The sequence below is a fragment of the Tamandua tetradactyla genome, chromosome 6, assembly GCF_023851605.1.
Source record: "Tamandua tetradactyla isolate mTamTet1 chromosome 6, mTamTet1.pri, whole genome shotgun sequence".
Lineage (NCBI taxonomy): Eukaryota > Metazoa > Chordata > Mammalia > Pilosa > Myrmecophagidae > Tamandua > Tamandua tetradactyla.
Genome location: NC_135332.1, coordinates 61,550,529 through 61,577,825, shown reverse-complemented (window position 1 = coordinate 61,577,825; position 27,297 = coordinate 61,550,529). Strand labels below are relative to the sequence as shown.

At 41.3% G+C, this 27,297-nt stretch overlaps 1 protein-coding gene and 1 long non-coding RNA gene across 5 annotated transcripts in view; one reads left to right on the top strand and one right to left on the bottom strand.

The window, feature by feature from the left end:
* DNAH2 (dynein axonemal heavy chain 2) overlaps positions 1 to 27,297 on the bottom strand; it is a 108,202-nt gene that overhangs the window by 67,297 nt on the left and 13,608 nt on the right. For all 3 annotated transcript variants that reach the window (XM_077165869.1, XM_077165870.1, XM_077165871.1), the window contains exons 7-22: positions 26,953 to 27,191; positions 25,838 to 26,029; positions 25,041 to 25,198; positions 24,455 to 24,542; positions 23,915 to 24,120; positions 23,402 to 23,531; positions 22,844 to 23,026; positions 21,776 to 21,990; positions 4,653 to 4,799; positions 3,712 to 3,868; positions 3,238 to 3,477; positions 2,765 to 2,953; positions 2,403 to 2,550; positions 1,769 to 1,961; positions 258 to 458; positions 10 to 166 (exon numbers count right to left, since the gene is read on the bottom strand). In XM_077165869.1, coding sequence (XP_077021984.1) covers positions 10 to 166; positions 258 to 458; positions 1,769 to 1,961; positions 2,403 to 2,550; positions 2,765 to 2,953; positions 3,238 to 3,477; positions 3,712 to 3,868; positions 4,653 to 4,799; positions 21,776 to 21,990; positions 22,844 to 23,026; positions 23,402 to 23,531; positions 23,915 to 24,120; positions 24,455 to 24,542; positions 25,041 to 25,198; positions 25,838 to 26,029; positions 26,953 to 27,191 — 2,843 coding nt within the window. The remainder of the gene's footprint in view (positions 1 to 9; positions 167 to 257; positions 459 to 1,768; positions 1,962 to 2,402; positions 2,551 to 2,764; positions 2,954 to 3,237; positions 3,478 to 3,711; positions 3,869 to 4,652; positions 4,800 to 21,775; positions 21,991 to 22,843; positions 23,027 to 23,401; positions 23,532 to 23,914; positions 24,121 to 24,454; positions 24,543 to 25,040; positions 25,199 to 25,837; positions 26,030 to 26,952; positions 27,192 to 27,297) is intronic.
* The window catches only part of LOC143688193 (uncharacterized), a 33,436-nt gene that overhangs the window by 5,825 nt on the left and 314 nt on the right, over positions 1 to 27,297 (top strand). The gene's annotated exons all lie outside the window — the stretch shown is intronic.

Here is a 27,297-nt window from a genome sequence, read left to right as displayed (position 1 = left end):
AGAACTCACACTGTCCTGAACTGGCACCTCGTACTTTTCAAGAATGGTGAATTGTTCATGAATGGGAGGGATTTGGGTCTCCAGGTTGGGCAAGTCATGCTGCAGCGTATCCATGAGTTGCAAACTGACCCCCAGTTCCTCCAATGTCTGGGGAGGGCGGCTGATTCTGAAAGCAGGCAAAGGGATATGCTAGTTAAGAAGGGACAGGGCCTGTCCTCCCCTCACCCCATGCCTGTGCAGGGTCCCCAAGTCCCTACTTGTCTCCACTCTCCTTGAGGTAGGTGTGCAGTTCCAGCAGGCGCCCCGCCGCCATCTCCTTGAGCAGGGTCGTGAACTTGTTCTGCCACTCGTTGCAATGCTGTACCAGTGAGAACTTGAGGTGCGAACAGTCCAGCAACACAAACTGGATGTTGAGTACAGTCTCCTCCTTCTGTACATTATTGGCAACCTCCGTATAACTGGAAGGGACCCCCATCCCTGCTAGGATGCTTTTCCTTCTCAGACATGCCACTGTCCCCACTCCAGTTCAACTCCTCATTTTCCACCATCCAGACCTGGGTAGCAGCTCTGTATAGTTCCTGTACACCCAGAGGTCCCAAACGCCAATCCATCCTAGACACACAGCTCTAATCACATTGATTTTCCTACAGGAAACCTCCCTAAGATTTCCACAACCATTCAGTCTCCTTTGTCAGACTCCTTACTCTACATTCAAGGCTTTAGAATCTCAGATCTGGGCTCAGTTCCTGCAGGATGACTTATTAACTTTGTGGTCTCAGGCAAGTTATTTGACTGTTCTGAGCCTCAGTTTCCTTATTTGTAAAATGGTACTAACAATAGAAGCTACTTTACAAGGCCATTGAGAGAACGAAGTTAATTCCTGTACAGAAATCCTTTTGCATATTTCAGCTCCAGCACCCCATGTTTGAGACTACCCGCTGTTTGGTAAACATGCTTGCGCATTCCCATCTTCTGCTTTTGCTTATATTATTTCCCCCATCTAGACTGCCTTCCCCACTCTCTATCTCTGCCTGTTGAAACCCAACCCATCCTGTAAAGCCAAGCCCCAAAGTCATTTCTTCATGAAGCTTTTTCTAATGTCTCTGGCTGGAAATTCTCTCCTTCTATTGAACTTCCCTGGCATCTTGTAGACTTTAATCATAATATTCATCTGGTTGAAGCTGGTGTAATAATAATAGGTACATTAGCACAGTGCTTTATAGTTGACCAAGGGCTTTCATGCATAATTAATAATCACAAAACCTTATAAGGTAGGTATTATAATATCCACTTACAGGAAACTGAGGCCCAGAGAATATAAGTAGCCTGCCTAAGATTATACAGCTCATGAGTGGTAAAATCGAGGTTGGAATCTCGATTTTAGATGAACGAATGATCAGAGGACAAAGAGATGGAAGTTATGACAGGAAATCTAAGAATCTTCAGTTTAACTTCAATCTGCCTTCTTAAAATTAAAGTGTTTACTTTTCTCACCTTTCGGATCTTTCAGAGTATTTCTTCTTTCCCAACAGAACACCGTGATAGTCCCTCAAACAACTGTGTTTTCCCTAAGTCTCATCTAGCGCTTACCTGATCTTAACCTTTACAAAGGCCCAATGTCCTAAATCCTGTTCTGTTTCTACAGCCGATGACCCACATTGTCTACACCACTCCCCCATCTCCCTTCCCTAGTCTCTAAATCCAGATCTCCTCCTCAAAGTCTATTACCTCTTGGAGACAGACCTTCACTTCCAAATTCCCCACTTACCGGGCAATGTCCGCATCAAAAGAAGAGACAGGGGGGTTGAGGCGCTGGTAGCGACGAATGAAAGAGTCCTTGTTGATCTCCCAGATTTCTCGATACATGTCCCAGGTCTTGAGGTAGTTCTGCAGCAGGCTCGCATTGGCAGTCATACCACTGCTGATCTGGACCTGGATCTTCTTGATGTCCTCATCCCGTTCTTAAAGGACCCAGCAAAATATTTCTCATGACGTCCAGCCCAACCCAAACTCCAGCCTAGTCAGTCCCTGGCCACTGCCCCAAACCCTCCATTGTAACACAGCTCCTCAAAGAAATAGAGCTCAAACATGAGGATTAGAAAATAAAGGAAGCAGAAAGTAAAAGTAGGACCCTTAACATCTCTTCCACAGGATTCAGACACATTACCTCTAGGTCGCCTATATCCCAACACTGCCCCAAACTTGTCTTTCCTAAATTCCTACCCCAAACCCCAAGGCCCTTGACCTCAGTCAACTAATATCAACCATCATCCCTCCCCAATCTTGGCCCCTCAACCTGTGTTTTCCACCAGTCATGGAGATGATTGCCCTGGTGTATCCAGAACCCCATTCCTAAACCTCTGATGACCCTGTACCTAGTCCCCTCCCCATTGCCCACTTACCCACGATCACATGGATGGGGTCACGATGATACTTGCGCTTGATGAGAATTTCAGGGAGGTGGCAGAAGACAGAGATGGTAGAGATAAGGTGGTGGCCAATGTCATTGACCACACCTGCCAAAGTCTGTAGAGTGGGTGAGAATTCCACCTGTGGGGAACACAGTGGTGAGAGCCTTAGCATAGGTAATGATGGAAATAAGCCTCAGGAATGGTAAGGCTGAACACTGAAGAACATAACCTGAACTCTGAAGAAAGGCCTAGAGACTGGAGGGCAAAGTCTTGGCCAAGGATCAAACTGAGAGATTGAAAGAAACTGTCAAGACAGGATAGTTTTTGCATGTCGAGGGCAAAATGGTCCCCACCTGTGCCACACCCCCATGCACATCATTCTGCAAAATGACGAGGACTCGGAAGAGTGGGTTTGGGGTGGTCTTCCCATCTCCATTGATAGCCTTTGACAGTTCCAACAGGGACCACTTCACATTCATGCGCAGGGCATCCTCCATCATGCGGTCCAACCGAATCGTGTACAGCATCCACTGGTGCTGGATCTGTTGGGAAGAGGTAGGGAAAAGTGAACCCTGGGGGAAGACAGGGAGGGTCCTAGAGATGAGAGCTAGTCAACAGGGAAGGGAACGAGGCTGATGAAACAGAGAGGCAGGACCCTGAGTCTAGAAGGAAGATGGTTTGAAAGACTGTGGGTTGGCTGAAGCCAAGACTAAAAGCACAGTGTTTGAGAAGCATACATTGGGGAAAAAAGAAAAAAGCAAGAGCACAATCTGATGGGACCAGGAAACGGGACTTGCCCACAAGGGTCTGGCCACAGGGTCCCTACCTCAGAGCCATCATTCTTGAAAACTTCGTAGGAATTGGTCATGATGTCCACCACATCCTGATGCAGGCTTATCAATTTCTGCTGCACAGCTGCCCGATGCTCCTTTTGGTCCTCCTCAAACTCCAGGTCCTGGTACACCCGTTTGCCACTAATGTGCACCAGTAGTGTCTCCGACATCTCTTGGGCTCGCCAGCCAATGGTCAGAGTAGATGCTTTGAATTCATTCACAATCGTCTGCACCTGGAGTCAGGCCCAGTCCATGAGGGAGTTACAGTTTGGGAAGCCACCTTCTGAGCCTAATTCTACTCTCCCACCTGTTCCCCAGCTAGAGTTGCTGACATAAGGAGAGTCCTTCTCCAAGCATGCCTAGTTCTTTTCCCAGTACTCCCAGGTCGTTCCACCTCTACCCAGGACTCAGATATTACTACCCGTGCCCCAGCTTTTAAACATTTAGGGTCTGATTCGATGGCCCACCTTGCTGGCATGTATGCGGCACTCTGTAATGAAGAAGGCACTGGCTCCTTTCAAGGCCCAGTGCAGTTTCTTGAGTCCAGGATGAATCTTCTTATCCAGGAATCGGATACGCTCTTTAAATAGGGCCTGCTCATCTGGAGACAGCATGGCAATAATCCTGTGCATAAGAGAAGACTGGGATCTGCAGGGGACATGTTCTGAAGACCTTGCCACCCCACCAGGAAACATGATGGAGAAAGTTCATGATGCTAGACTAGTGCTACCCAACAAAACTTTCTGAGATGATAGAAATTTTCCACTATTTGCATTGTCCGGTATGGTAGCTACTAGCCACATGTGGCTATAGAGCACTTGAAATATGGCCTGTGCCAATTAAGTAACTGAAATTTTAATTTTATTTCATTGTAATTAATTAATTTAAGTTGAAATGTCCACATGCAGTTAGCGGCTACTTTTACGGATAGTGCGGCTCTAGACACTCAAACAAGCCTGCTGGTTCTACCCTCTTAGACTTTAACTGGGCTGAGAAAGTACCCAGCCCAGACCCCAGCCTTGCTCCAGGCAGTTCAGAGATGGGGCCAGCACGGCCTATTCAAGGAATCTGATGTTATTCTCTGCCCGTAATCTGAACCCCACCCATTTTCATTTCCTAGAGAAGTGAGCCTGACCTATACTCTATATGGTCCAAGTGCCCTAAGGGGTAGGAGGGGACCTGGTTGTTTTTGGTCTCTGCCTTAAAGCTAGAAGACCAAAATAGAAGGAACAAGAATAGTGGCAGAACCAGAAGAGAGAGGGGGTGGAAAACCAATTACGGGGGGACGGACAAAATATAAAGGATGGTTGCTGTAGGAAAATGGACATCATGGAGAAGATAAACCAAAGAGAAGGGATAAAAAAAAAAAAAACACATAGAAGGACTGCAAAGAGGGGCAGGGTCCTACCTATTATAGTCTCGAGCCACAAGCAGCAGATTTTCACGAAGAATGCGCAGGTCCTCCGCGCGCTCAGCGACGTTCACCACGTAATGGGGCGTCTCAAACAACAGCCGCTCCCAGTAGTCAATCTCCACAAAGAGAATTAGCAGGGATCTTTGAGGGAAAGCAAATGAAAGAAGCTGAAGGGCCTGCTCCAGGGGATGCACTAGAACTAATCGTAGAAAAAGGGGTTGGGACTGGGGAGCAAAAATTCATTTAGAGGGAAGAAATGATGTGAATTCTTTCAGCAGGAGAAGGCAGACTGAACACACTTGCTTTTGCTCCCTTCTGAAACCACTAAAACAACAGCAAAGGGTTTTGTTTGTTTGGTTTGGTTTCTCTCAGGCATAAGCACACCAGGATGAGGTAAAAACAGCAAGAAAACTTTTGGAAGCTGAGAATGGATAAGGAGCAGAACTGGAATCCTAAACTGGCAGTGTAGACTGCTGGGAAGCCACTTGTTTTGCACGGCAGGGCTCTCTAAAGTTCAGGAATTGTGGGACTAAAACAGGAAGGCCAGGTGAGAGCACCAGATCCCCTCCCCAGTTCTGCATAGATAAGCGAGAGCTCTCCAGCAAAACACGGACAGCTTATTGCCCCAAGGATGCAATGCAGAGATAAAACAGAAGGGCGCTGGACTGGGAACCCCAGCTCCAGCAAAAGGAAAGGGTAAGTTATCACATGATGCTCAGACCCCAGCCTCCTTTTCCCTGTGCCTTGGTAGTTGAACTTACCCTCACTGGGAGGAAACTTGAAATATCCTTTTCTATGGCCTCTGAGCAACCTAAGAGAAAAAGTCCTAAAGACACATTGAGAATCCCTCCTGCCCCAAAACAACCCACTCAGACAAACTCACAGTAGATAAGCCCCAACTCCCTGCTCTCCACAGCTTGCAATCAGCTCTCCAGTTTCCTCCTCTTCAATATGAACAGAAAACCAAGAATTACAAGACATTGCTTTCTATGTTTTCTAACATAAATGATGGAAGCCAAAACAAACAGGACAAAACAACTAGGAGGAAACTGAGGATATGCAGAGAGAAGATTATACCCCTCCCTGCCCCCCAAGAAAAACAAATAAACCAAACTTTCACTAATGTCCTCAGAGAAATAAGAGAAGCCAAAGAACATACATGAAACGGGAACAAGATGCTCTAAAAAGGGACACTAAAAGAGCTCTTGGAAGTTAAAAATGATCACAGAAAAAAAGAATAAAAAGAAAGATATAAGTTGACAGAAATCTCTCAGAAAGTAGAGAAAAAATCACAGTTAGACTTTGTATGAAAAAAAAATAGAAAATATCTTAGTAATTTCTTAAATGGATTAATGATAATATTAATCAACATTTGGGGAAGATTGGGTTAAATGGAAAAATTTGTTTCTTTTTCTTTTTCCAAGTGTGGATACCAAAAATTTTAAATTACATGCACAGCCCTGATTTTAAGTGTCCTTTGCCACCTCACACCTGGTGACCATCTCCTCCTTCCCATTTCATCTGCCAATCCCATCCCACACCATGGCACTTGTGACATCTGAAAGAATCCATATGGACACCCCACTCCGAGCCCAGCTTTCTTCACCACTTCAGCACTTGCGCTCAACTTCTCCTGATCCGCCTAGTCTCTGATCTCATCAGGACCTGCAGGCCCCTCGCTCCTGGTCTTTATTCTTGCCTTTAAGCCCTCTCCCATCTTCACTCCCCCTCTACAGACCCTGCAGTCTTTCCCTTGAATCACTCTTTTGCCAGTCCTCACTCTTGTCTCATTCCATCATCTAAGCCACGTGGCAAAACCCCAACCCTAGCTGAATTCAATGGTCCTCAGAACCCAGGATGGGCAGTGAACAATGATGGAGAAAATCGCCTGACCAAATCCATGGGCACCACCATAAATTCAAGCTGGGTTCTCCATGCGCTTCCCCCGAATGTCCCTAATCTGTGCTCTCTCTTGGTCTCAGAAAGAGGCATCTCCTCTCTTCTCTTCTCAAACCTGGTCTCTTCTCCCTTCCCCTCTCAGGAAAAAGCCTCACCTCCCACATCAGAGAAAAAAAATTAATAAGACACCAAACAAGAACTCCTTCCACTCCCTGCTATAACTTACCTGTCACCACACCTATGCTTCCTTCCACTTATGATGGAGTCTATCTTCCCACCTAAGGCTAAACGCTCTTCCTGGGCTCTCTCTTCTAATAGGGTTTCCTCCTACTTTTGCAGATACCAGCTTCTCCTCCTCTCCTATGGCTTCAACCTACTAATTCCTTCTCATCAACACTTGAATGTGCCCAGGTTTCTACAATTTAAAAAAAATACAAACAGTCCTACCTCAACTCCATGTCTTCAGATACTATGCTCTGTTCTCCCCTTCACAGCCTATCTTCTTTAAAGAATTGTTCTCGCAAATTTCCTTCACTTCTTTTCATCTTTTTCACTACTTAATCCCCTGAAAGCCAACTTTCACCCCCACCCCCACCTCTAAAACTCTCTCATCAAGCTCAGTGACTTCTTGTAGCTCAGCCTAGTGGATATCCCTCAGGCCTTATCCTCCTTGGTCCCTCAGTAGATTTTAACAACGCAGACTGCTCTCCTTTCCTTCTTAGGACACACACTTTTCTCTGACTTCTAGATTGCAGTACTCTTCTTCTCTGCCCTTCCCTTCCAATAGAAGTATCCTCCTCACTCCAGTGTCCCTTGGAAAGCTCCTTCAGCTAGGTGCTTGGAGACACAGGAAAGAATCTGATTCCTTTGTGGGTTCCTTAAAGGCTGGAATTCCTCAAGGTTCTTCTTACCCAATATGACTCTCCCTGGCTAATCTCCTCCCTCCCAAGGCTTCAAGTGCCTTCTATAAAGTGATGGCTCCCTAATTTGTATTGCTGATCTGAATTCTAGATTTGTATGTCCAACTGTCTACGGGATATCTCTCCTTAGTTGTCCCACAGTCACCTTAAACTCAATGTGTCCAAAAGCAAATTCATTATCTTCTCCACAAACAATGGAGCTCCTGTCTCAGGGAATAGCACCACCCCATTGCCTAAATCAGAACTGTGTGTCCTCCCTTGGCCTCACCTTCCAAGATCCAACTAACTCCCAACCTCTTTAGTTTTTATGTTTGACATCAAATTTAATAAATTCATATATCTCCAAGGCAACTGAAGTTCAAATTTGATGAAAAATGGCAACTGACACTTGGCCTAAAGTTGTGCTTAAGAATACATGGCCCATTATTGACAGCCCCTTCCAACATGAAAAAGTTAGAATGGCCAAAGCCCAAAGAGTAGGAGAAAGATCAAAGGTGATGGTGGAGTTATACACAGAAGGTAGGGTTTAACAAATGAGTATGAGTACTGAATCATTATATTGATATTTCTTTTAGTCTCCAGTACCTTAGAGCAGCTAGAAATAAAAGCTTAAAACTGAGGAAGTGTAACCCATACCAAACTCTGAAATCTGTTCTACAACTAATTGTTGCAATGTACTTTGAAATTTGATTTTTTTGTTGTATGCTATTTTTTACAAAAAAAAGAGAAGGAAGAGTATAATAGAGAAGATAGGATTTAACAAATGAATATGACTGTTGAATCAATATATTGATATTTGTTTTGGTCTCCAGTGTCTTGGAGCAGCCAGAAGAAAAAACGAAAAATCACAGAACTGTAACCCATACCAAACTTTAAGATCTTTTGTATAAGTAGAGTTTATACCAGGAATGCAAGGATGGTTCAACACAAGAAAATTAATGTAATATAGCACATTAACAAATCAAAAGGGAAAAATCACATGAGCATCTCGATTGATGCTGAAAAAGCATTCAATAAAATTCAGCATCCCTTTCTGATAAAAACACTCTAAAAGATAGTAATCAAAGGTAACTAACTCAATATGATAAAGAGAATATATGAAAAACCAATAGCCAGCATCATACACAATGGAGAAAGAATGAAAGCCTTTTCCCTAAGATCAGGTACAAGACAAGGATGCCCACTATCACCACTATTATTCAACATTGTGCTAGAAGTTCTAGCTAGAGCAATCAGGCAGGACAAAGAAATAAAAGGCATCCAAATTGGAAAGGAAGAAGTAAAACTCTCATTATTTTGCAGATGATATGATACTATACTTGAAAGATCCTGGGAAATCTACAGCAAATTGAGCTAATAAACAAATTCAGCAAGGTGGCGGGATATAAAATTAATATGCAAAAATCAGTAACATTTCTACACACAAGCACTGACCCAGCTGAGGAGTCAATTAAGGAAAAAATTCCATTCAAAATAGCAACTAAAAGAATCAAACACTTAGGAATGAACTTAACTAGGGACATAAAGGACTTGTACACAGAAAACTACATAACATTGCTAAAAGAAATCGAAGGAGATCTAAATGAGTGGAAAGACATTCCCTGCTCATGGATAGGAAGGCTAAATATAGTTAAGATGTCAATTCTCCCCAAATTGATCTACAGAGTCAACAGAGTACCAATCAAAATTCCAAAATCTACTTTGAAGATTTGGAAAATCTAACTACCAAATTCATCTGGAAAGGAAAGAGACCCCAAATAGCTAAAAGCATCCTAAAAAAAAAAAACAAGAATGAAATGGGAGGATTAACACTCCCTGACTTTAAAACCTATTCTAAAGCCACAGTGGTCAAAACAGCATGGTACTACCATAAAGACACATTGACCAATGGAATTGAATCGAGAGTGCAGAAATAGACCACCAAATCTATGGTCAACTGATTTTTGACAAGGCCCCCAAATCCTCTGAACTGGGACAAAATAGTCTTTTTAATAATTGGGCATGCCTCCCCCTCTCTATGTGGGACGTGACTCCCAGGAGTATGGACCTTTCTGGCAACGTGGGACAGAAATCCTAGAGTGAGCTAGGACTCGGCATCAAGTGATTGAGAAATCTTTCTCAACCAAAAGGGGAAAGAGAAATGAGACGAAATAAATTGTCAATGGCTAAGAGATCCCAAACAGAGTAGAGAGGTTATCCTGGAGGTTATTCTTATGCATTAAATAGATATCAACTTTTTAGTTAAGGCATAACAGAGAGGCTGGAGAAAACTGCCTGAAAAGGTAGAGCTGTGTTCCAGTAGCCACATTTCTTGAAGATGACTGTATAATGATACAGCTTTTGCAATGTGACTTTGTGATTGTGAAAACCTTATGTCTGATGCTTCTTTTATCTACCTATGGACAGATGAGTAAAACATACGGATTTAAAAAAATACATAAAAGGGGAAACAAATGTTAAAATAAATTTAGTAGATTGAAATGCTAGTGATCAATGAAAGGGAGGGGTAAGGGGTATGGTATGTATGAATTTTTTTCTGTTTTCTTTTTATTTCTTTTTCTGAATTGATGCAAATGTTCTAAGAAATGATCATGATGATGAATATACAGCTATGTGATGATACTGTGAGTTACTGATTATATAACAAGAATGGAATGATCATATGGTAAGAATGTTTGTGTTTGTATGTGGTTATGTTTCATAAATTAAAAAAATAAACAAATAATAAAAATTAAAAATAAAAAACCTGATAAGTATGACAGACAGGTATATAGTATGTTTTTAGTGATATTTCTTTTCAAAATTAATTCACAGCACACTGTAGGAATTACTCTCTGACGATCCTGGTAGAGACAGTTCTATTCTTAGTGAACTAACCGAGGCAAATCTTTTGCCTTTCCACAAATATGGAGAGTATTTTTCTCATAATTTTGATAGCTTTTAGTGCCCACCTATTTCTTCCCAGTTTAGTCTGATTGATTATTTAATGGACAGAAATCATTAAAACCTTTTTTATTACAGAAACTAAACATTTGGCTATTATTAAGCAATGATTAATATATTTTGTGAAATATGCAAGTGTAAAATCAGCAATAAAAGTTTACTGTGAATCAAAAAATAATAATAATTGGGCATGGAAGAACTAGATATCAATAGCCAAACGAATGAAAGAGGACCCCTACACAAAAATTAACTCAGTGAATCAAACACCTTAATATAAGAACTAGCATCATAAAGCTTCTAGAATAAAATGTAGAGAAATATCTTCAAGACCTAGTAATAGCAGGTAGCTTCCTAAACTTTACACCCAAAGCACAAGCAACAAAAGAAAAAAAATAAATAAATGGGAATTCCTCAAAATCAAATGGTTCTGTACCTCAAAAGACTTTGTCAAAAAGGTGAAGAGGTAGCCAACTCAATGGGAGAAAATATTTGAAAATTACATATCAGACAAAGGTTTGATTTCCTATATACACAAAGAAATCAAACAACTCAACAACAAAAGAATAAACAACTCAATTATAAAATGGGCTAAAGATATGACTAGGCATTTTTCGGAAGAGCAAATACAGATGGCTCAAAAGCACAAGAGAGAGGCTCATTTCCACTGGCTATAAGGGAAATGCAGATCAAGACTACAAAGAGATACCACCTCATACCTATAAGAATGACTATTATTAAACAAATAGGAAACTATAAATTTCCTATTGGAAAGGATGTAGAGAAACTGGGACACTTATGCACTGCTGGTGGGAATGTATAATGGTGCAGCCACTATGGAAGACTGTTTGGCGGTTCTTTAGGAAACTAAACAACGTGTTACCCTATCACTCAGCAATAGCAGTACTTGGTATATACCCAGAAGAGCTGAAAGCAACAACACAAACAGACATTTGCACACCGATGTTCATAGCAGCATTATTCATAATCGCCAAAAGATGGAAACAAACCAAATGCCCATCAACGGACAAGTGAATCAACAAAATGTGGTATATACATACAATGAAATATTATGCAACAGTAAGACAAAATGATGTCCTGAAGCACATGACAAGATGGATGAGCCTTGAGGACATAATGTTGAGCAAAATTAGCCAGACACAAAAGGATAAATACTGTATGATTCCATTTTTATGACCAACATAAAGTTTGGTCCCCCTATAAAAGTATAGGGAACTTAGAGATATATAGACGCTAGAAACAGGTGAACTATTAGCTAATGAGGTTGAACTTTCCAGAAACCTACAACCTCTAGATGGGTCCCTGGTCCAGATAAATCCTGAAACCTAGCCCAGTTATCCCATATTAGTGACAGACCCTTCCAATATAAAAAATTTACAGTTGCCATAGCCCAAACAACCCTAAAGAGAGGTATGGAAAGATCAAAGGTGTTGGTGGAATTATACATAGAAGATAGAATTTAACAAGGGAATAGATAGGAGCGAGGTGATTTTCTAGTGCGTCTAGAAGTAATACTACCATACTGAAAATGAACAAGATTGAAAGAGATTTTATAGACCTGTGTGTCCCACTGATTCACATAGAAATATGAATGAGTTCTTGTAAGAATTACTTCAAAGATATGATTCTTGTATAAAGAATGTTTATTTTTGTCCAGGGTACAGGGGAAAATTGCTATTGCATGCTATGAGCTATGTTCAAAAGGAAACCATCAGCACTACCACGGCAACAGCAGAGGTGAATAACGGGGTGAGGGACAAGAGTTAAGAGGAGGTTTGGATTTTCTATTTGGCAAGGATGTGTTCATTGGTTTTCTTTCTCTTGGGAACAATGAAATTATCTAAAATTGAGAATATTGATAGACTGGACTTTGGGCCCTCTACAGGATGCCCGATGAACGCAGGTGGCTGAAGGATGCACTGATGGAGAAGTAGATTGGCGAACAATAGTGTATACTTATGAACAAAGGTCATGTTGCTACAAAAAGGAACAATGTCATGAGGCATGCAATGATGTGAATGAACATGCGAGACATTTGGTGAGACAAAACAAGCCAGAAACAAAAAAACAACAATGATATGGTCACCTTTAGAAAATGCGTATAAGAAAACAGGGGACTAGATTGTAAGTTTTTAGAGCAGACACATTAAGACTGGAGTGGTGATTAATATTTCAGGATTTTGAGAGGCTGTTTTATGTAAGTAACCTGACCTTTAGAGATAAGAATGATGTCAAACTGATTGGGGTTAAAGTAAATCAGAACATAGGGGTAAGGGAGAGAGTGTCTATATTTTAGAACCACACATACTCTTTGAGACCAATGGAAGAAAGGTTTATTTGATCTGGAACTGAAATTTTCTGGGGCATAATCTAATTCAACCTATCTGTATAGCTCATTTGAATAACTAAAACACAGGAAGGACAGAATAAGAAAGAGGTCCTTTAATCCTGTATAGGTTATTGTAATGCCTGGAAACATCCTAGAGTATATTAAGCAGATAATCTAAAAGTATTGGCAAAGTCCCCTGAGGGAGAGGAGAAAGAACAGGGAACTATTAAACCTTGCCAAGAGGGAATCCCCTGACACTGTGTCAAACTTTAAGGACACCCAATCAATAGGCCATGCCCTCGATCATGAGGCTTACTCTTGTGAAGTGTATGTAGGTAGCGGAGAAACTTAGATGACCTATAAACATGCTTAAGCATTACTTTTGGAGGACCTCTGTTGTTGCTCAGATGTGCAACATCTGGTCATCTAAATAAAACCATTATAGGTTATCTAAATCAGTCTCTCGAAGCCCAACTCTGCAAGTGAAATCATTGACCTCCTCCCTACGTGCGACATGACATCCAGGGGTGAAAGTCTCCCTGGTGACATGAGAGATGACTCCCAGGGATGAATCCAGACCTGGCTCCGTGGGATCAACAATTACATCCTGACCAAAAGGGGGAAAAGAATTTTAATTAATAAAGTATCAGTGGCAGAGAGAGTTCAAATCGAGAGGCTACTCTGGAGGTTGCTCTTAAGCAAGCTTCAGGTAGACCTTGCTACCTATCATAACCTGCCAACCCCCAAACAGGACCATTCCAGTCAATCCTAAAGAACACTTAGGGCAATATGTAAGATTCCATAAGGGTTCCAGGCGGTAGAGTAACTTTCCAGAAACCTACAACCTCCAGATGGGTCCCTGGTCCAGATAAATCCTGAAACCTAGCCCAGCCTCTCCAGAACATCAAATAGTTCCATCTCCCTACCCCATATTAGTGACAGACCCTTCCAATATCAAAAATTTACAGTTGCCATAGCCCAAACAACCCTAAAAAGAGGTATGGAAAGATCAAAGGTGATGGTGGAATTATACATAGAAGATAGAACTTAACAAATGAACATGAATGCTGAATCATTAAATTGGTATCTCTTGTCATCTCCAGTATTTCAGAGCAGCTAGAAGTAAAAACCTAAAATTGTGAAATTGTAACTCATGTCAAAGTCTGAAATATGTTTCTACAACTAATTGCGGTGTTGTGCTTTGGAATTTATAGTTTTTTTTAATATATGTCATTTTTCACAAAAAAAAAAGAAGGAAAAAATGTTGATTGTGATGATAAAAAAAAGTATTTAAGCCCTCTAACCTCCTATATTCTGGAGCAGCTAGAAGGTAAAATATGAGAGGATCGTATAGTAGCCCATAACAAACTCTGGGATCTGTCCTGTAACTATTTGTTGAAGAGTACTTTGAAAACTATTGCTTTTTTATTTCTTTGCTTTGTATATAACATATTTTACATTATACAATAAAAAAAGGTTAAAAATATTAAATGTTTAAATGATATTTTCTGTATATTGGGTAAAATAAAAATATATATTTTTTAAAAAGAAAATAAAATCTATTGTATAAGTACTTGCTAAAATGTACTTGGAAATTTATTGCTTTTTTGTATATATGTTATTTTTCACACACACACACAAAAAAGTGAATGGCCCAGTTGCAAAGGGCAGCTGTGCCACAGCTCCTGGCAATTATTGCCATATACTGTAAGCCCCATGGTTATCATATTTCTCAATTTTTCAAGAGCATCCAGAAAGTGGATTTTTATATAAAATCTCCCAAGTTTGTAATGCTGACAACTAATTCAACTGAAAAATAATTATAAGAGGGGGGTTGTGAACTTCTGACAATGAGTGATTCATTGACCTGGGTGATAGATATGAATGTTTATTTTATAATTATTTATCAAACAACATCAAAGTTTTATGCACTTTCCTGTGCATATGATATGCTTAATAGCAAAAACGTTTTTTAAAGGGAAAAAAAGTATTTTAATCAATAAGATTATTTGTGGCTGGGTAAAAAATTTACTTACCAAAAAAAAAAATCAAAGCTTTCCAATGTAACCAGTCAGACATTATGGTAGAGGAAAAGAGACCAATGATAAAACAACGAAAAATAAAATGCCAAAAATTAACAAGGCATATTTTATATATAAATATATATATGGAAAATGATTTATAGACATAAAATAGGACTTAAAGTAAAAGAAAAAAAATCTTATTCTTAGGTAGATTCTCAATCATAAAGATATTCATTGTTCTTAAAATAACCCATAAATTTAACCCCAATGTGTTTCTATAAAAATAGGCTCATGACTAATTTTGGAACTAAATAAATTGATTCTGAAGTTCTTATAGGAAATAAATGCTAAGGATAGCTAGGAAGACTGAAAAAAAAATGACAGTAATGAGGACAGTAATTAAAACAGTTTGATCTCTGCACATGAATAAATAGAAAGATGTCCAAGAACAGAATAGCAAGCCCTGAAATAGATATACATACACTTGGTAATTTGTTATATTATAAAGATAGCAATTAAATAAATGAGGTTAATTAAGCTAGCCATCTGGGAAAAAACTCAAGTTGCACCTCTCACTCCACCAAAATGAATTTCAAACAGATCAGTGATCTAATTGCAAAGAATAAAATCACTAAAATTCCCAGAAGAATGGAATGGAATATTTTAAAAATAAAAAAGTCCTGAAATTAAAAAATGTCTTGAACTGTTTTTTAAGTCTGTACAGTTTCTTGTATCTCTTTTTTATTTATGAAATTATACTTTTTAACCACAAAGAATAAAAAGCTCCACAACCTGGAGACATAAAACTTTGTATTCTGAATATTACTGAAATGTGATTTGGAAAGATATTAAAGTGAAAATTCCAGAATATTTTTTGTCTGTTCTAGAGGCAAGCACTGAATTCACAATATAGGGGGAAAATTAATCTTTAAGTTTTGAAAAGAATTATATTTTTATCTTCTTTATTATACAGAAATCTTCCAAGGAACAAAATTATTTTCAAGTGCCCATTTACGTGTGACACATGCTTTGAGAGAGGAAGAAAAAATGCTGTTTTTTCAAATCTTGATCTCCACTAAAGTAGTGCTATTTTTGAAACTGTCAAAATTCATAGAAGTAAACAAGCTTCTCTCAAAAAAGAATGATTTGATTGCCAGTACCTGCCCATGCAAATAATAATAATAAAATAAAATAAAAAGAATGAGCAAGGATTACCAGACATTTAATAAAAACTTCAGAAGTAAAAGAGCCCAAAAAAGGGAAAATTACTTTCGACTTACAATTCCAAATCCAGCAAATATCCAATATGTGGAGGGCAGAAAACATATGTTGTCAATCATGCAAGAACTAAAAACATGTAATCCCCATACACCGTTTCTCAGTGAGCTGCTAAAGGATGCACTCCACCAAAACAAGGGCATAAACCAAGAAAGAGAAAGACAAAGAAAGAAGGGAATGAAACAAGAGTAGAGGCTGAGAGAAATCTCAGGGTGTCAGCATAGAAGGCCGAGAAACTAAGAAGTCAGATGAGAGCAGGGCAGTGACCACAGGAGGAGTATCTCTAGGAAAAACATGAAACCAGTAACACATCTGATATGTCAGGTAATGAGGAAAAATATTATTATCCAGAGGGTTTTTCTCGGTTGGTTTGGCAGAATTAATGATAGTGAACAGTGAGCTAACAAAAGCAGTGAGGCAATTATTAATTTCAAAAAGAACAAGACATTATACAAGCAAGGACCTATAAGCACAGTAAACAATACAAAGAGAGTCATAACAAGATAAACACTGAACATTGATTTAACCAGAAACTGTGTTATCACTATATTGGGAGGATGCAGGGATGTGCATATAGGGATGTTTCTAGCAGTCTAAGCATATTTTCATACATTCTTCAAACTGGAGGCCTTGCATTTGTCTCAAAATGGCCCTTCATTTTCTCATCTTGACAAGATGAGAAAATAATTTTAAGGCAAATTATCACGTTAACTTGTCGGTCTCAACAGAATGGATTCAGATAATATCTTCCTGATGTTAAGCAGAATTGTTTTTTGTTTGCTCGCTTGTTTTATTTTAATTTTTTTATTTTCTTCTAAATACCAAAAAACACCAAACAAACACAAACATTCGTAACTTTCGATCATTCTGTTCTACATATATAATCAGTAGTTCACAATATCATCACATAGTTGCATTTCATCATCATGATCATTTCTTGGAACATCTGCATCTATTCAGAAAAAGAAATAAAAAGAAAACAGGAAAAAAATTCATACATACCATACCACCCCCCCTCATCAATCACCAGCATTTCAATCTAAATTTATTTTAACATTTGTTCCCCCTATTATTCATCTTTATTCCATATGTTTTACTCATCTGTTGATAAGGTAGATAAAAGGAGTATTAGACACAAGGTTTTCACAATCACACAGTCACATTGTGAATGCTATATCATTATATAATCATCTTCAAGAAATATGGCTACTGGAACACAGCTCTACATTTTCAGGCACTTCCCTCCAGCCTCTCCACTACATCTTGACTAATAAGGTGAAAACTATTTAATGCATAAGAATAACCTCCAGGATAACCTCTCGACTCTGTTTGGAAGCTCTCAGCCATTGACACTTCATCTTGTCTCATTTCACTCTTCCTCCTTTTGGTCGAGAAAGTTTTCTCAATTCCCTGATGCTGAGTCTCAGCTCACTCCAGGATTTCTGTCCCACGTTCCCAGGAAGGTCCACACCCCTGGGAGTCATGTCCCATGCAGACAGCGGGAGGGTGGTGAGTTTGCTTGTTGTGTTGGCTGGAGAGAGAGGCCACATCTGAGCAACAAAAGAGGTTCTCCTAGGGGTGATTCTTAGGCCTAATTTTAAGTAAGCTTGACCTATCCTTTGCAGGGTTAAGTTTCATATGAACAAACCCCAAGATTGGGGGTTCAGCCTATAGCTTTGGTTGTCCACACTGCTGTGAGAATATCAAGAATTCAACTTGGGGAAGTTGAATTTTCCCCCCTTTCTCACAACTCCCTGAAGGGGACTTTGCAAATACTTTTTTATTCACTGTTCAAATCACTCTGGGATTTATCGGGGCATCACTCTGGACAAACCAACAAAATCTCATGTCCTACTCAAGGTCCCATGTACTTATGGTGTTCAATTAAGCTGTCTACATAAGTTATATTAGGAAATGCACTAGTCAAAATATAAATTTTGTACCAAATAAGCATTTTTAAGAAGATTGTTTTTCACAATGACGTTCAGTCTTTGCCAGAAGTTTGTCAAAAATTTTTGGAATGCAAAATGTCATTTTATTGACAAGCATTATTTCTGGAAAAAATATCTGTCTAGGGAATTTATTTTTTAGGGGGAGCAGGTAAAAGATTTTTTGTAATATGTCACCAAACAAGTGGTCAAGTAGTAGAGGCAGGAGAGTGAGGCTAGTTGAGTTTGGTGCTGACAGCCCAGGATGAACTGATCCAGTGGATCAGTTCATATGCTTGGGGGAGATAGGAGGAGAGGGAAGCCCTGAAAACAAGCAAACAACAAAAAGAGACATCAACATTCCTTATTCTGCTCTAGGGAAATTTCACTACATGGAGGAATTTGTTCTACACATATTGATAACACAGCTCTTTACAGCCAGGGTATAAACAACATCTGGAATATGTTTGTGTTAAGTGAAATCTGTGAAGCAGATCTGGCCATAAAACTTAGTAAAAGCCAATTTGGACTTCAGAGTTCAAATATTTGAGATATAAGGTAGGATAAAGATTCCAAAATTCCTCATGGGATAAAATAGATGCTATTAGGGTCTGGAAGGCTTCCAGAACTAAGAGTGAGTCAGTGATTCTGGGGATGACCAGGATCTTGGAAAAGTATGCTTATTTCAAGATAGACCAGACAGTGACTACAAAAGGAAGCCTGATAAAGTTATCTGCACTTCCTTGGAGTGCTAAGAAATTCTGGAATTCTGAAACTGGCTGGGATCTCTTCACTAGTTTAATAAGCCCAGACTTTTAAAAATCCTTCACAATAACCATGTTCTTACCTATCCATCATTTGTTGGATTGAGGAAGTCTCATCTTAAAACCACAAAAATGTGAATTTCATAACACATCTCTCTAGAAAGCAATTGCCAAAGGCCAAGCTTACCTCTTCTGTGTGGAAAGAGTGTCTAGTTTTTATCTCGGTTTCAGATAAATCCAGGCCATAAATACCTGGTCTAAAGTTTCCTCATTACAGTTTACTATGAAGATTATGCAAAAGGTGTTGCAGATAAAATTTTAATGTGTTCCTCGACAAGAGATGATCACAGAAGACAAAAAAGTTGTCTCCTGCATTTATCCTTAGCTGGACACTATGCTTGAACTTCAGATAAGCACATTACGGGAGAAGGAAGGGAACAAGGTGTAACAAGTCCAGAACCTTCTGGAAATTGAACTGTTATTAGTCCATCAATAGTGGACCGGTCGATTAAATTATGGTACAGTCATACCACGGAACACTATAAACTGTAAAAACTAACTAAGCAGTTCTCTACACACAGAGTAGAAAATATTCCACTCATATTGCTAACCTTAAAAAAAATCTAGTTGCAAGACAATATTTATAATGTGGTCCTCTTTTAAGCATGTAATAAATATTTTTTTATTACATAATAATCATGGTTACCTCTAAGGAAGAGGACTGTGTGCTGAATTTTCACTTCTTCCTTTATATACCTTATATACTTCTGCATTGATCTTTTTTCTTTTTATTCTGAGCATATATTACTTTTGTCATTTAAAAATTAAAAAGATTAAGAAAAGCAACCATTAAAATAAATTTAGAGGGCAGGCCATGGTGGCTCAGTGGCAAGAACGCTTGCCTGCCTTACCAGAGGACCCAGGGTTGATTTCCGGTGCCTGCCCATGTAAAATAAATAAATTTAGAGTAAAATGCTGGTGATCGGTGAGGGGGAGGGGTGGGGGGTATGTATGAACTTTTCTCTGTTCTCTTTTTGTTTTTCTGAATAGATGCAAATGTTTCAAGAAATGATCATGATGATGAATATGCAATTATGTGATGATATTTTGAATTACTGATTATATATGTAGAATGGAATGATCAAAAGTTACAAATGTTTGTGTTTGTTTGGTGTTTTTTGGTATTTAAAAAAAAAAGAAAAGCAACCATATAGAATGGGAAAAATAAAAGAATGATTTAAAAATATACCAAATACTCCAAAACAGTGAGACAATAAATTCCCATGGTTTAAACTCCCCCAAAATATATGAAATATATCAAACAATGGATGGTTGTGATGGGAGCACAATATTGTTTCTGTGATTAACACCCTGAATTGTACACTCAAAAGTGGTTAAAATGGGAAATTTTATGTGGTATATGTTACCACAATTATATATTTTTTAAAGTATTAAAAGTGGCTATTTTTCAGGGAATTTTTTTCCTTCTATTTTCTTGCATTTCTAAAATGATCAATAATTTAATAATAAAAAACTAAATCATTTTTAAAACACTGAGTGTACAGAACAGTGTATATAGTATGGTACTATTTATATTAAAAGTATACTTATATAAACACATGTGCTTATGGATGCATGGAATATTTCTGGAATGTTACACAAGAAGCCGACAACACTGGCTATTTCTTCACAGAGAAACTGGGTCACCAGCGGACAGAAAGGAAGACTTACTTTTCATTCTCTACCTTTTTGTAACTTTTTAATTTTGTCCATGTGTATATATTACTCCTTTTTAAAAAGATATTTAAAAATCAGAACTGTTATATCACATTGCTAAATATGCTTTCAAAATACCGTGTCCATTAAGTTTTATGAGGCAATTTTTTTGTTTTCCTGTTTGGCTCCTTCACATCATACCCCTCAAAGCCACAAATGCTGACGAAGCTGGTCCCCAATTTAAGTCAAAGCCTTAGCTGGAGCCTCCTACCCTTGCCTTCTTCACACTTCTCAACTGCTTCCTGATCTGTGAGGCTTCTAACCTGTGTTTCTTTCTCACTAAGGCCTCACATTCAATGCCACTTCTCCATCTTGCTTCTTTTGCTTCCTACCTCAACCATAATCCGCCATCTGCTTTTCGCTGCCCAAGACAGGCCCACCCTGCAGTTTCAGGGACCCACTCTCTGAACAAGCCTTCCTTGGCAAAGCTGTCTACAATCTCCTCCCACGATATGGACATTTTATGCGTTGGAGCCAAGGCCAGCAGTAACAACCTAGAAGCATGAGCAACAACTCTTATCACAGGGCAAAGCTGAAGACAAGAGGGAACCAGGACCGATCAAGCAGAAAGCTATTTCCTCCTGATTAGGAAAAAAATGTCACCAGAAAGTTTGTAATTGCTGCAGACAGATGTCCTACATAGTTCCTTCTTTATGTTCTCTTCTGTAGTTTATGTGGAATGGAATCACTGCTCCAGAGTAGAACTGCTGATGCCTAACTTAGAGCCTAACCAACTTGAGGGCAGGGATTGGATCATTTTCTAAATTTCCTGTGTCTTTCTCAGTAACTAACATGAAAGACACTCGTTATATATAAAAATGCAATGGATAACTGCATTTTAAATAACTGTAGTATGAAAAAGTCATCATTATAAAGCTATATAAGAGGGCATGATCCAGCAACCCTATTAGATCTCAGGAAAGCTCCCTTCCCACCTCCCCCATCATGGTCCAGGGTTTGGGTGATTTAGCTGAGCCATTATGGCCATCTAGTGGCAGAATAACTAAATCACTGGTTTAGTACATTAGTGGATGTTTTACAAATCAGTTTTTTTGTTTTTTTAAGATAAATGATAAAATTAAGATGTAATAGCAAAGGTATGACAGCATAAGAAAAAATTAGAGAGAAGGAGAGAGGGACGAAGATATGAAAGCAAAACTCTTGGGAGAATTGGGGAAGGGGAATGACGCCAAAGACACAACAGGTAGATGGGAAAGGAGTCAGGTAAGATCCTGTACTTGTCAAAGTTGACATCCAGCATGCCTGCTTTCTCCTGGCTGACTCGCAGCAGCGGGGTATCCAGTCGCCGAATGCAGTCCTTGTCCAGCGTTGCTGTCCACTCATGGAAGGTTTTTCGAACCAGCTCATCAATGGCCTGAACCATCTGCTGATAGGTGTGCACGCTTTCCTCTCCAGTGCCAATGTGGGGCAGGAAATGAGCACCAGAGAGGCACTGGGCAAAAAATAATAATAATAACAGACGGGTAGAGCCTGCTTCCCACATTTCTCCAAGCTCCCCACCTCCCCGGGACCACATCCCAGGTGGCTAAGACTTGCCATGGAGATTATTCTGATGACCTATGGGAAAGGCGGAGCCAAAGAGAAAGTTGAGAGGTGTGTTTAAAAACAAACAACAACAAGAAAAAAAAACCCACAATGAGAAAGGGAGTCAAAGTGAAGAAAGAGAAGCATAAAGGTTCAGCTCAAGAAAGAAGTTGTGAGAAGCAAAGAAATTACAGGAGGTGAAAGATATAAGAGGTACTGTGGTGAGAACTACTATCAGCACTTCCTTGCCCCACCCTGCCCATTCTTAAGAAGCCTCCAGTTACCCGCAAGGCCGAGTTATTCTCTCCCAGCACCAATTAGATAGGAGGTTAGTATCGCACGAGCTTTAGCCTACATACCCCAAAAGTTTAACAATATTTATTTTTCTGTTTTTCGCTTTTATTTTTTGACTATTCCTCCAAGGAGACCAAACCTAAAAAGGGCTTCCCATGTCCAGGTCTCTGACCATGAGGTTTGTAGCGCTCTTCTGCGGACCCCGCTTCCCAGATGCTGGCTCTATTCCTCCTCTCCGTCACCCTGACACGGAATTCTTAGGCTGACCCCTGTGCTACGAGCTCTGCAGATCCAAAACCGTGACCTGCCTCATGAATCTGCCACTGCCCTGCTGCGACTTCAGTCTCTGGTAATTAAAACTCTGGAGGGGTACTCTCTGGATGCGGCCCCTCCCAGCAGGCAGCGCAACAGCTCGCAACCCCCTCCGGTCTCACTGAGGACAAATTTTGCCAGCCGCCAGGACTTACATTCATGAGTCTATCGAGGCGGCGCCGGAGGATCCGCATCCAGTGCGCATGTCCGGAATGCTGGGCCAGGTAGGGCTCCAGGCAGAGCCACTTCTTGTTTACCTCACGGTTCACCAGGGCCAGTTCGCCATTGAACAACATGTAGAGTTCCACAGCCTTCTTGTCATATGTTCGCTTTATAGCCTGGGGGAGAAGAGGACGAAGTTGAAGACATGCCCAGGGGTTGCAGGCTCCCTCCAGCTACTCATCTTTGGAGGTCTACATCCCTACTCGGGAGTCACCCTCGGGAGTGATCCCCAAGCTCTGGGGAGCAGAGGACGAAAAGCGGCACTGGCAATTTGGAGTATGGGGAAAGAGCACGGAAGCAGGTAGTATGGTCTTCTGGAAGGATTTGGGAGGAACTGAAGGAAGGCAAAACAGAACCAGGGGGAGAGCGCACGGGTGGTTCAGTGGTAGAATGCTTGCCTTACTTGCGGGAGACCCAGGTTCGAATCCCGAACCATGCATCAAAAAAAAAAAAGAGAGAGAGAGAGAGAGACCCAGGGGGAGAGCTGGCACCTCACGGGATGCAAGCCTGTGGAAGGTATCCAGCAGCAGGACACCGTGCTCCACATCGCGAACGAACTCGAAGGCTGAGGTGATCAAGTTCTGAGTCATCACCTCCAGGTCCTTGATTCCGGCCCGGAACCTGTACCGTTAGAGAGGCATGAGCACATGTGGGTCACCTGCTCCGCACTGGACTCGGTGCTTTTTTATGCATTCATGCAATTTTTAAGACCACACTATGAGACAAGTTCTATTACTAAGCTCATTTTATAGGCGTCAACTGGATAAGTCAATTGCCCAGCGTCACATATTTAGTGCCTGGTAGAACCAGGACTTGAACCCTGAAAGTGACTCTAGAACCCTCACACAGCCCCCTCCCCCTCTTCCGCTCTCTCCAGCCCCTCCTCGTACTGGGTTCTGTCTGTGCCTGCGCTGAACTTGGTATACTCTCGCCAGTTGTCGCCTTCCCATTTCCCTGGATCTCGCTCCCCTGCTCCATCCTGGCTTCAGCCTGGGCTTCCTCACCTATTGTAATCTTCGTGCCACGAAGTGTTCTTGACGTCCAGGATGCCGCCGCGAACGGCCCGCAGCATATGCAGATTTTTATGAAAGATATCCTCAATTTCTAGCAAGTTCCGTGTGATCTGTGGGCCCTGGGCGCCAAAGAAGCAAGGAAGGGGACCTTGCTTGCCATCTTCCCAGCGGGCAAAGTGGTACTGACAGTCACATACCTAAAAAAAGAAGTCAGCGTAAGGGTTCCAGTTTTCCCTTCTGAAATTGGAAGTCTGGAGCTCTTTGGTTCAGGTTTAAGTTTCTAAAAACTAGGGATGCATGAGGTTACTGGGATAAATTCTGGCTACAGAAAGAAATATGAGACATTATGCCAATGATGACAGGCAGAACTCTAGAAAAATAGGGGTAGGGGTTCTGCAAAAGGAGCCAAAGTGGCAGGTCCTATAATTGGCCCTAAATGATTGTCTCTGCCTCTCTCCCCTGGCTCCTTAGATGGGAATTCTAGAGGATCTGCTGTTGGCTTTGATTCTCTATCCCTGGCAGTCTTCCCACCTCAATAAGGTCCTTGCAGCGTTGAACAAAGGCATCAACTTGAGCAAATATGCTGGTCTGGTCTAGGACCCAGCCCCGACTGGAGAACCTGTGTTAGGAGAGAGATCAATTGAATCAAAAAGCAGGAACACTGAGAATCATCTGTCTATGCAGAGCTAGAACCGTGTGTCCTGGGTTCAGGGAGGACCTTGGAAAATGAAATCTCAAGAAACAATCTTCCTGAACCCAGCAGGAAGAAGCTCAAGGTGAAAAGAACCACTGGCAAGACATAGCTTCAAAATTCTAGGAGAAGGTTTATTCATAATGAAATTGTCAGCTTTGGGGCCAAGATATAGGAAAACACCAGGAAGGATTCCTGGTATCAGAAAGAAAAGGTCATTCCAGTAAGGAGAAACTAGGGCTAGGAGTTAGAATATCTGTGTCCAGGGAGAGAACTTAACCGGATATAGAAACTCCTAGATCTAGAAAAACACATAGTCCATAGGTTTAAAAACAAAAAAGAGTTCACCTGAAAGGAGTCGGATGGGACCCTCTCTAGGAGTGGCAAGGGGTTCCTACAGGGGGTTCTAGCAGGGACACAGCGTACTGGGTATGCATCTGCACAGCCCGGAGGTAGTGATCTTTCCAAGCTTGGCAACAGGAAATGCAGCCTTGTAGGTCCTCCTTGCTGGAAGTCACATAGCCTTCAAAGACTCGGTCCAGGGAAACGGCGTGACAGCATAAGCGGATGATCTCATTGCTCATCTGCAGAAGTGGGTCCCAGCAGCTTCAACTGCATCCTTAATTACACCCAATCCCTTCTCTGACGCTCCCTGGCTGTGACTCAGGTCTCTGCCTTCCCGGTCCTCCACCTCTGGGTTCTACCCCCACCTCCTGCCACTGGGTGGCCCCTCGTTCGGCCTCTGCCCACCCAGCTCTGCAGCTGCATGCCCAGGAAGCTCTTAGCTGTGCCTTTTCTCCCACTCCTTGGCCCTGTTCTGCCCAGTGAAATGCACCAGGCTCTGCTCCTCAAGATCCAATATTCCTTCCTACAGCTACCTCTCCCCATTTCACTTTCCATCTTCAGAGATGAGAAAAAGAGGATCTTCTTCTCTGCACCTCAGCCTGGGAATCTGTCCTGCCTGCCTCCCTCCTACTTCCTATCAGTTCTTCTCAAAGCCCCTCTACCTGCCTAAGCTCTTTCCCTCTGGATACAAAAAGTCCAGCACAGGCACCCACTCTGAGCATCTCTAAAGCTGATGATGCAGATGGAAACCTTTGTCTGACTGGGAGGGCAATCCTCACCTTTCCACTCCAGATCTTCCACCTTCTTCAGAAAATCTGAGGCCTGTTAAAGTGGCCACCCTTTCAAAACCCTCGGTCTTGTCCTGGGCCCACACGCACCTTTCGGAAGAGAGCGGTCAGTCTCTCCCGAGTATTGTAGTGGGGGGAGTTGACCCAGATGATGCGGATGAGACTGATCAACTTAGGGAGCTTATTAGAGATGTCCTTAGGCCTCATGGAAGCCAGTTCCTGGTAAGGCTCCTTCAGGATGGACAAAAAGGTCAGGTTCGACTGTGCTTGACGAGAGCCATCCTGGAGGAAAGAAAGCCAGGAGTTGATTTCCTGGGAAGAATTGGCTCAAAGCTCATGCTTTTCAGCCATCTTGAACCCCATCCTGACTTGCCTTTCCTAGGAAGCTCCCCCATAAGACCAGAGTTTGCACATATCAACTTTGTATTCATTTGCGGTTTCTATTAAAGGGTTTTGAATGTCTTTTCTCAGGTGTGAATCCTGTCTCCCCTAGCAGACTGAGAACTCCCCCCACACACACAAGTTCAGGTTTTATGTCTATTCATCTATTTTCTCCAGTTGAATTCAGAACTGTGTGCAAAGTGGGCACCTGATAGCTGTTGATAACATCACCGCCATTTACCCTCATAGTTTTCAGCCCCTCTTCCTCACTGCCCTGTTCGCACCAGGTGTTAGACTTCTCCATCTATCTGTGGCTCAATTTCCTTAACACCTAGCTCAGATTTTCACTTTCTTCACTAGGGTTTCTATCTCTGTAATCCACAGACCACTTTTATCTTCTGTGTATTCCCAGGACTAACATGATCAGCTTGTCATACCATATCAAATTTATACAAAAGTTGGTGGGGGGGGTTGTAATTTTCTTGACTGAACTACATGGGTCTACCTTCGACTCCATACTACCTAAATATTCCTAGTCTGTGTTACGTCTATCTTTTTAGCTGGGTTGTAAGGGTTGGGGTCACAGAGGATACTCAACATGTATTTGTTGATGACCTGGATGTCTATCTCTCTCTCTAACTAAACTGGAAGCTCCTTAGGGACCTTGTATTCTACTACTTTCATACCTTCCACACGTATAAATCCAAATACTGTAGTGGCTCAATCTGTGCTGTTGGTGACCCTGGTTCCCTCTTCTTAGCCCCCTATGTTCTCCCAGCCATTGCCCACCCTCCGCTAAGCCTCCCTATGACCTACTCACAAACCTGGATCTGCTGAGCCAGTTTCATAAAGGGCACCAAATAGGATGACTTGGAAAGGTGCAGGATGGCCTCAATATGCTTCACTCCCCCCTTCACCAGCTGTTTACTAATGCCAGACAGGTCCATGCAGCGATTACGCCAGAACTCAATCTCCTCTAAAGGACCTAAATTTTCTCCTGTCTCCACAGTCTCCTGGGCACTGAGCACCTCCTTGATCTGCCGGGTCCAGTGGATCATGGAGGCTGAGGGGGAAGAGAACAAAACACCCTGCGTTCCTTTACTCTGCTCCCCAGGCTGGTCCTGCCCTCCTCCCACATAATCCTAACCCAACTCTTTTCTCATCATCCA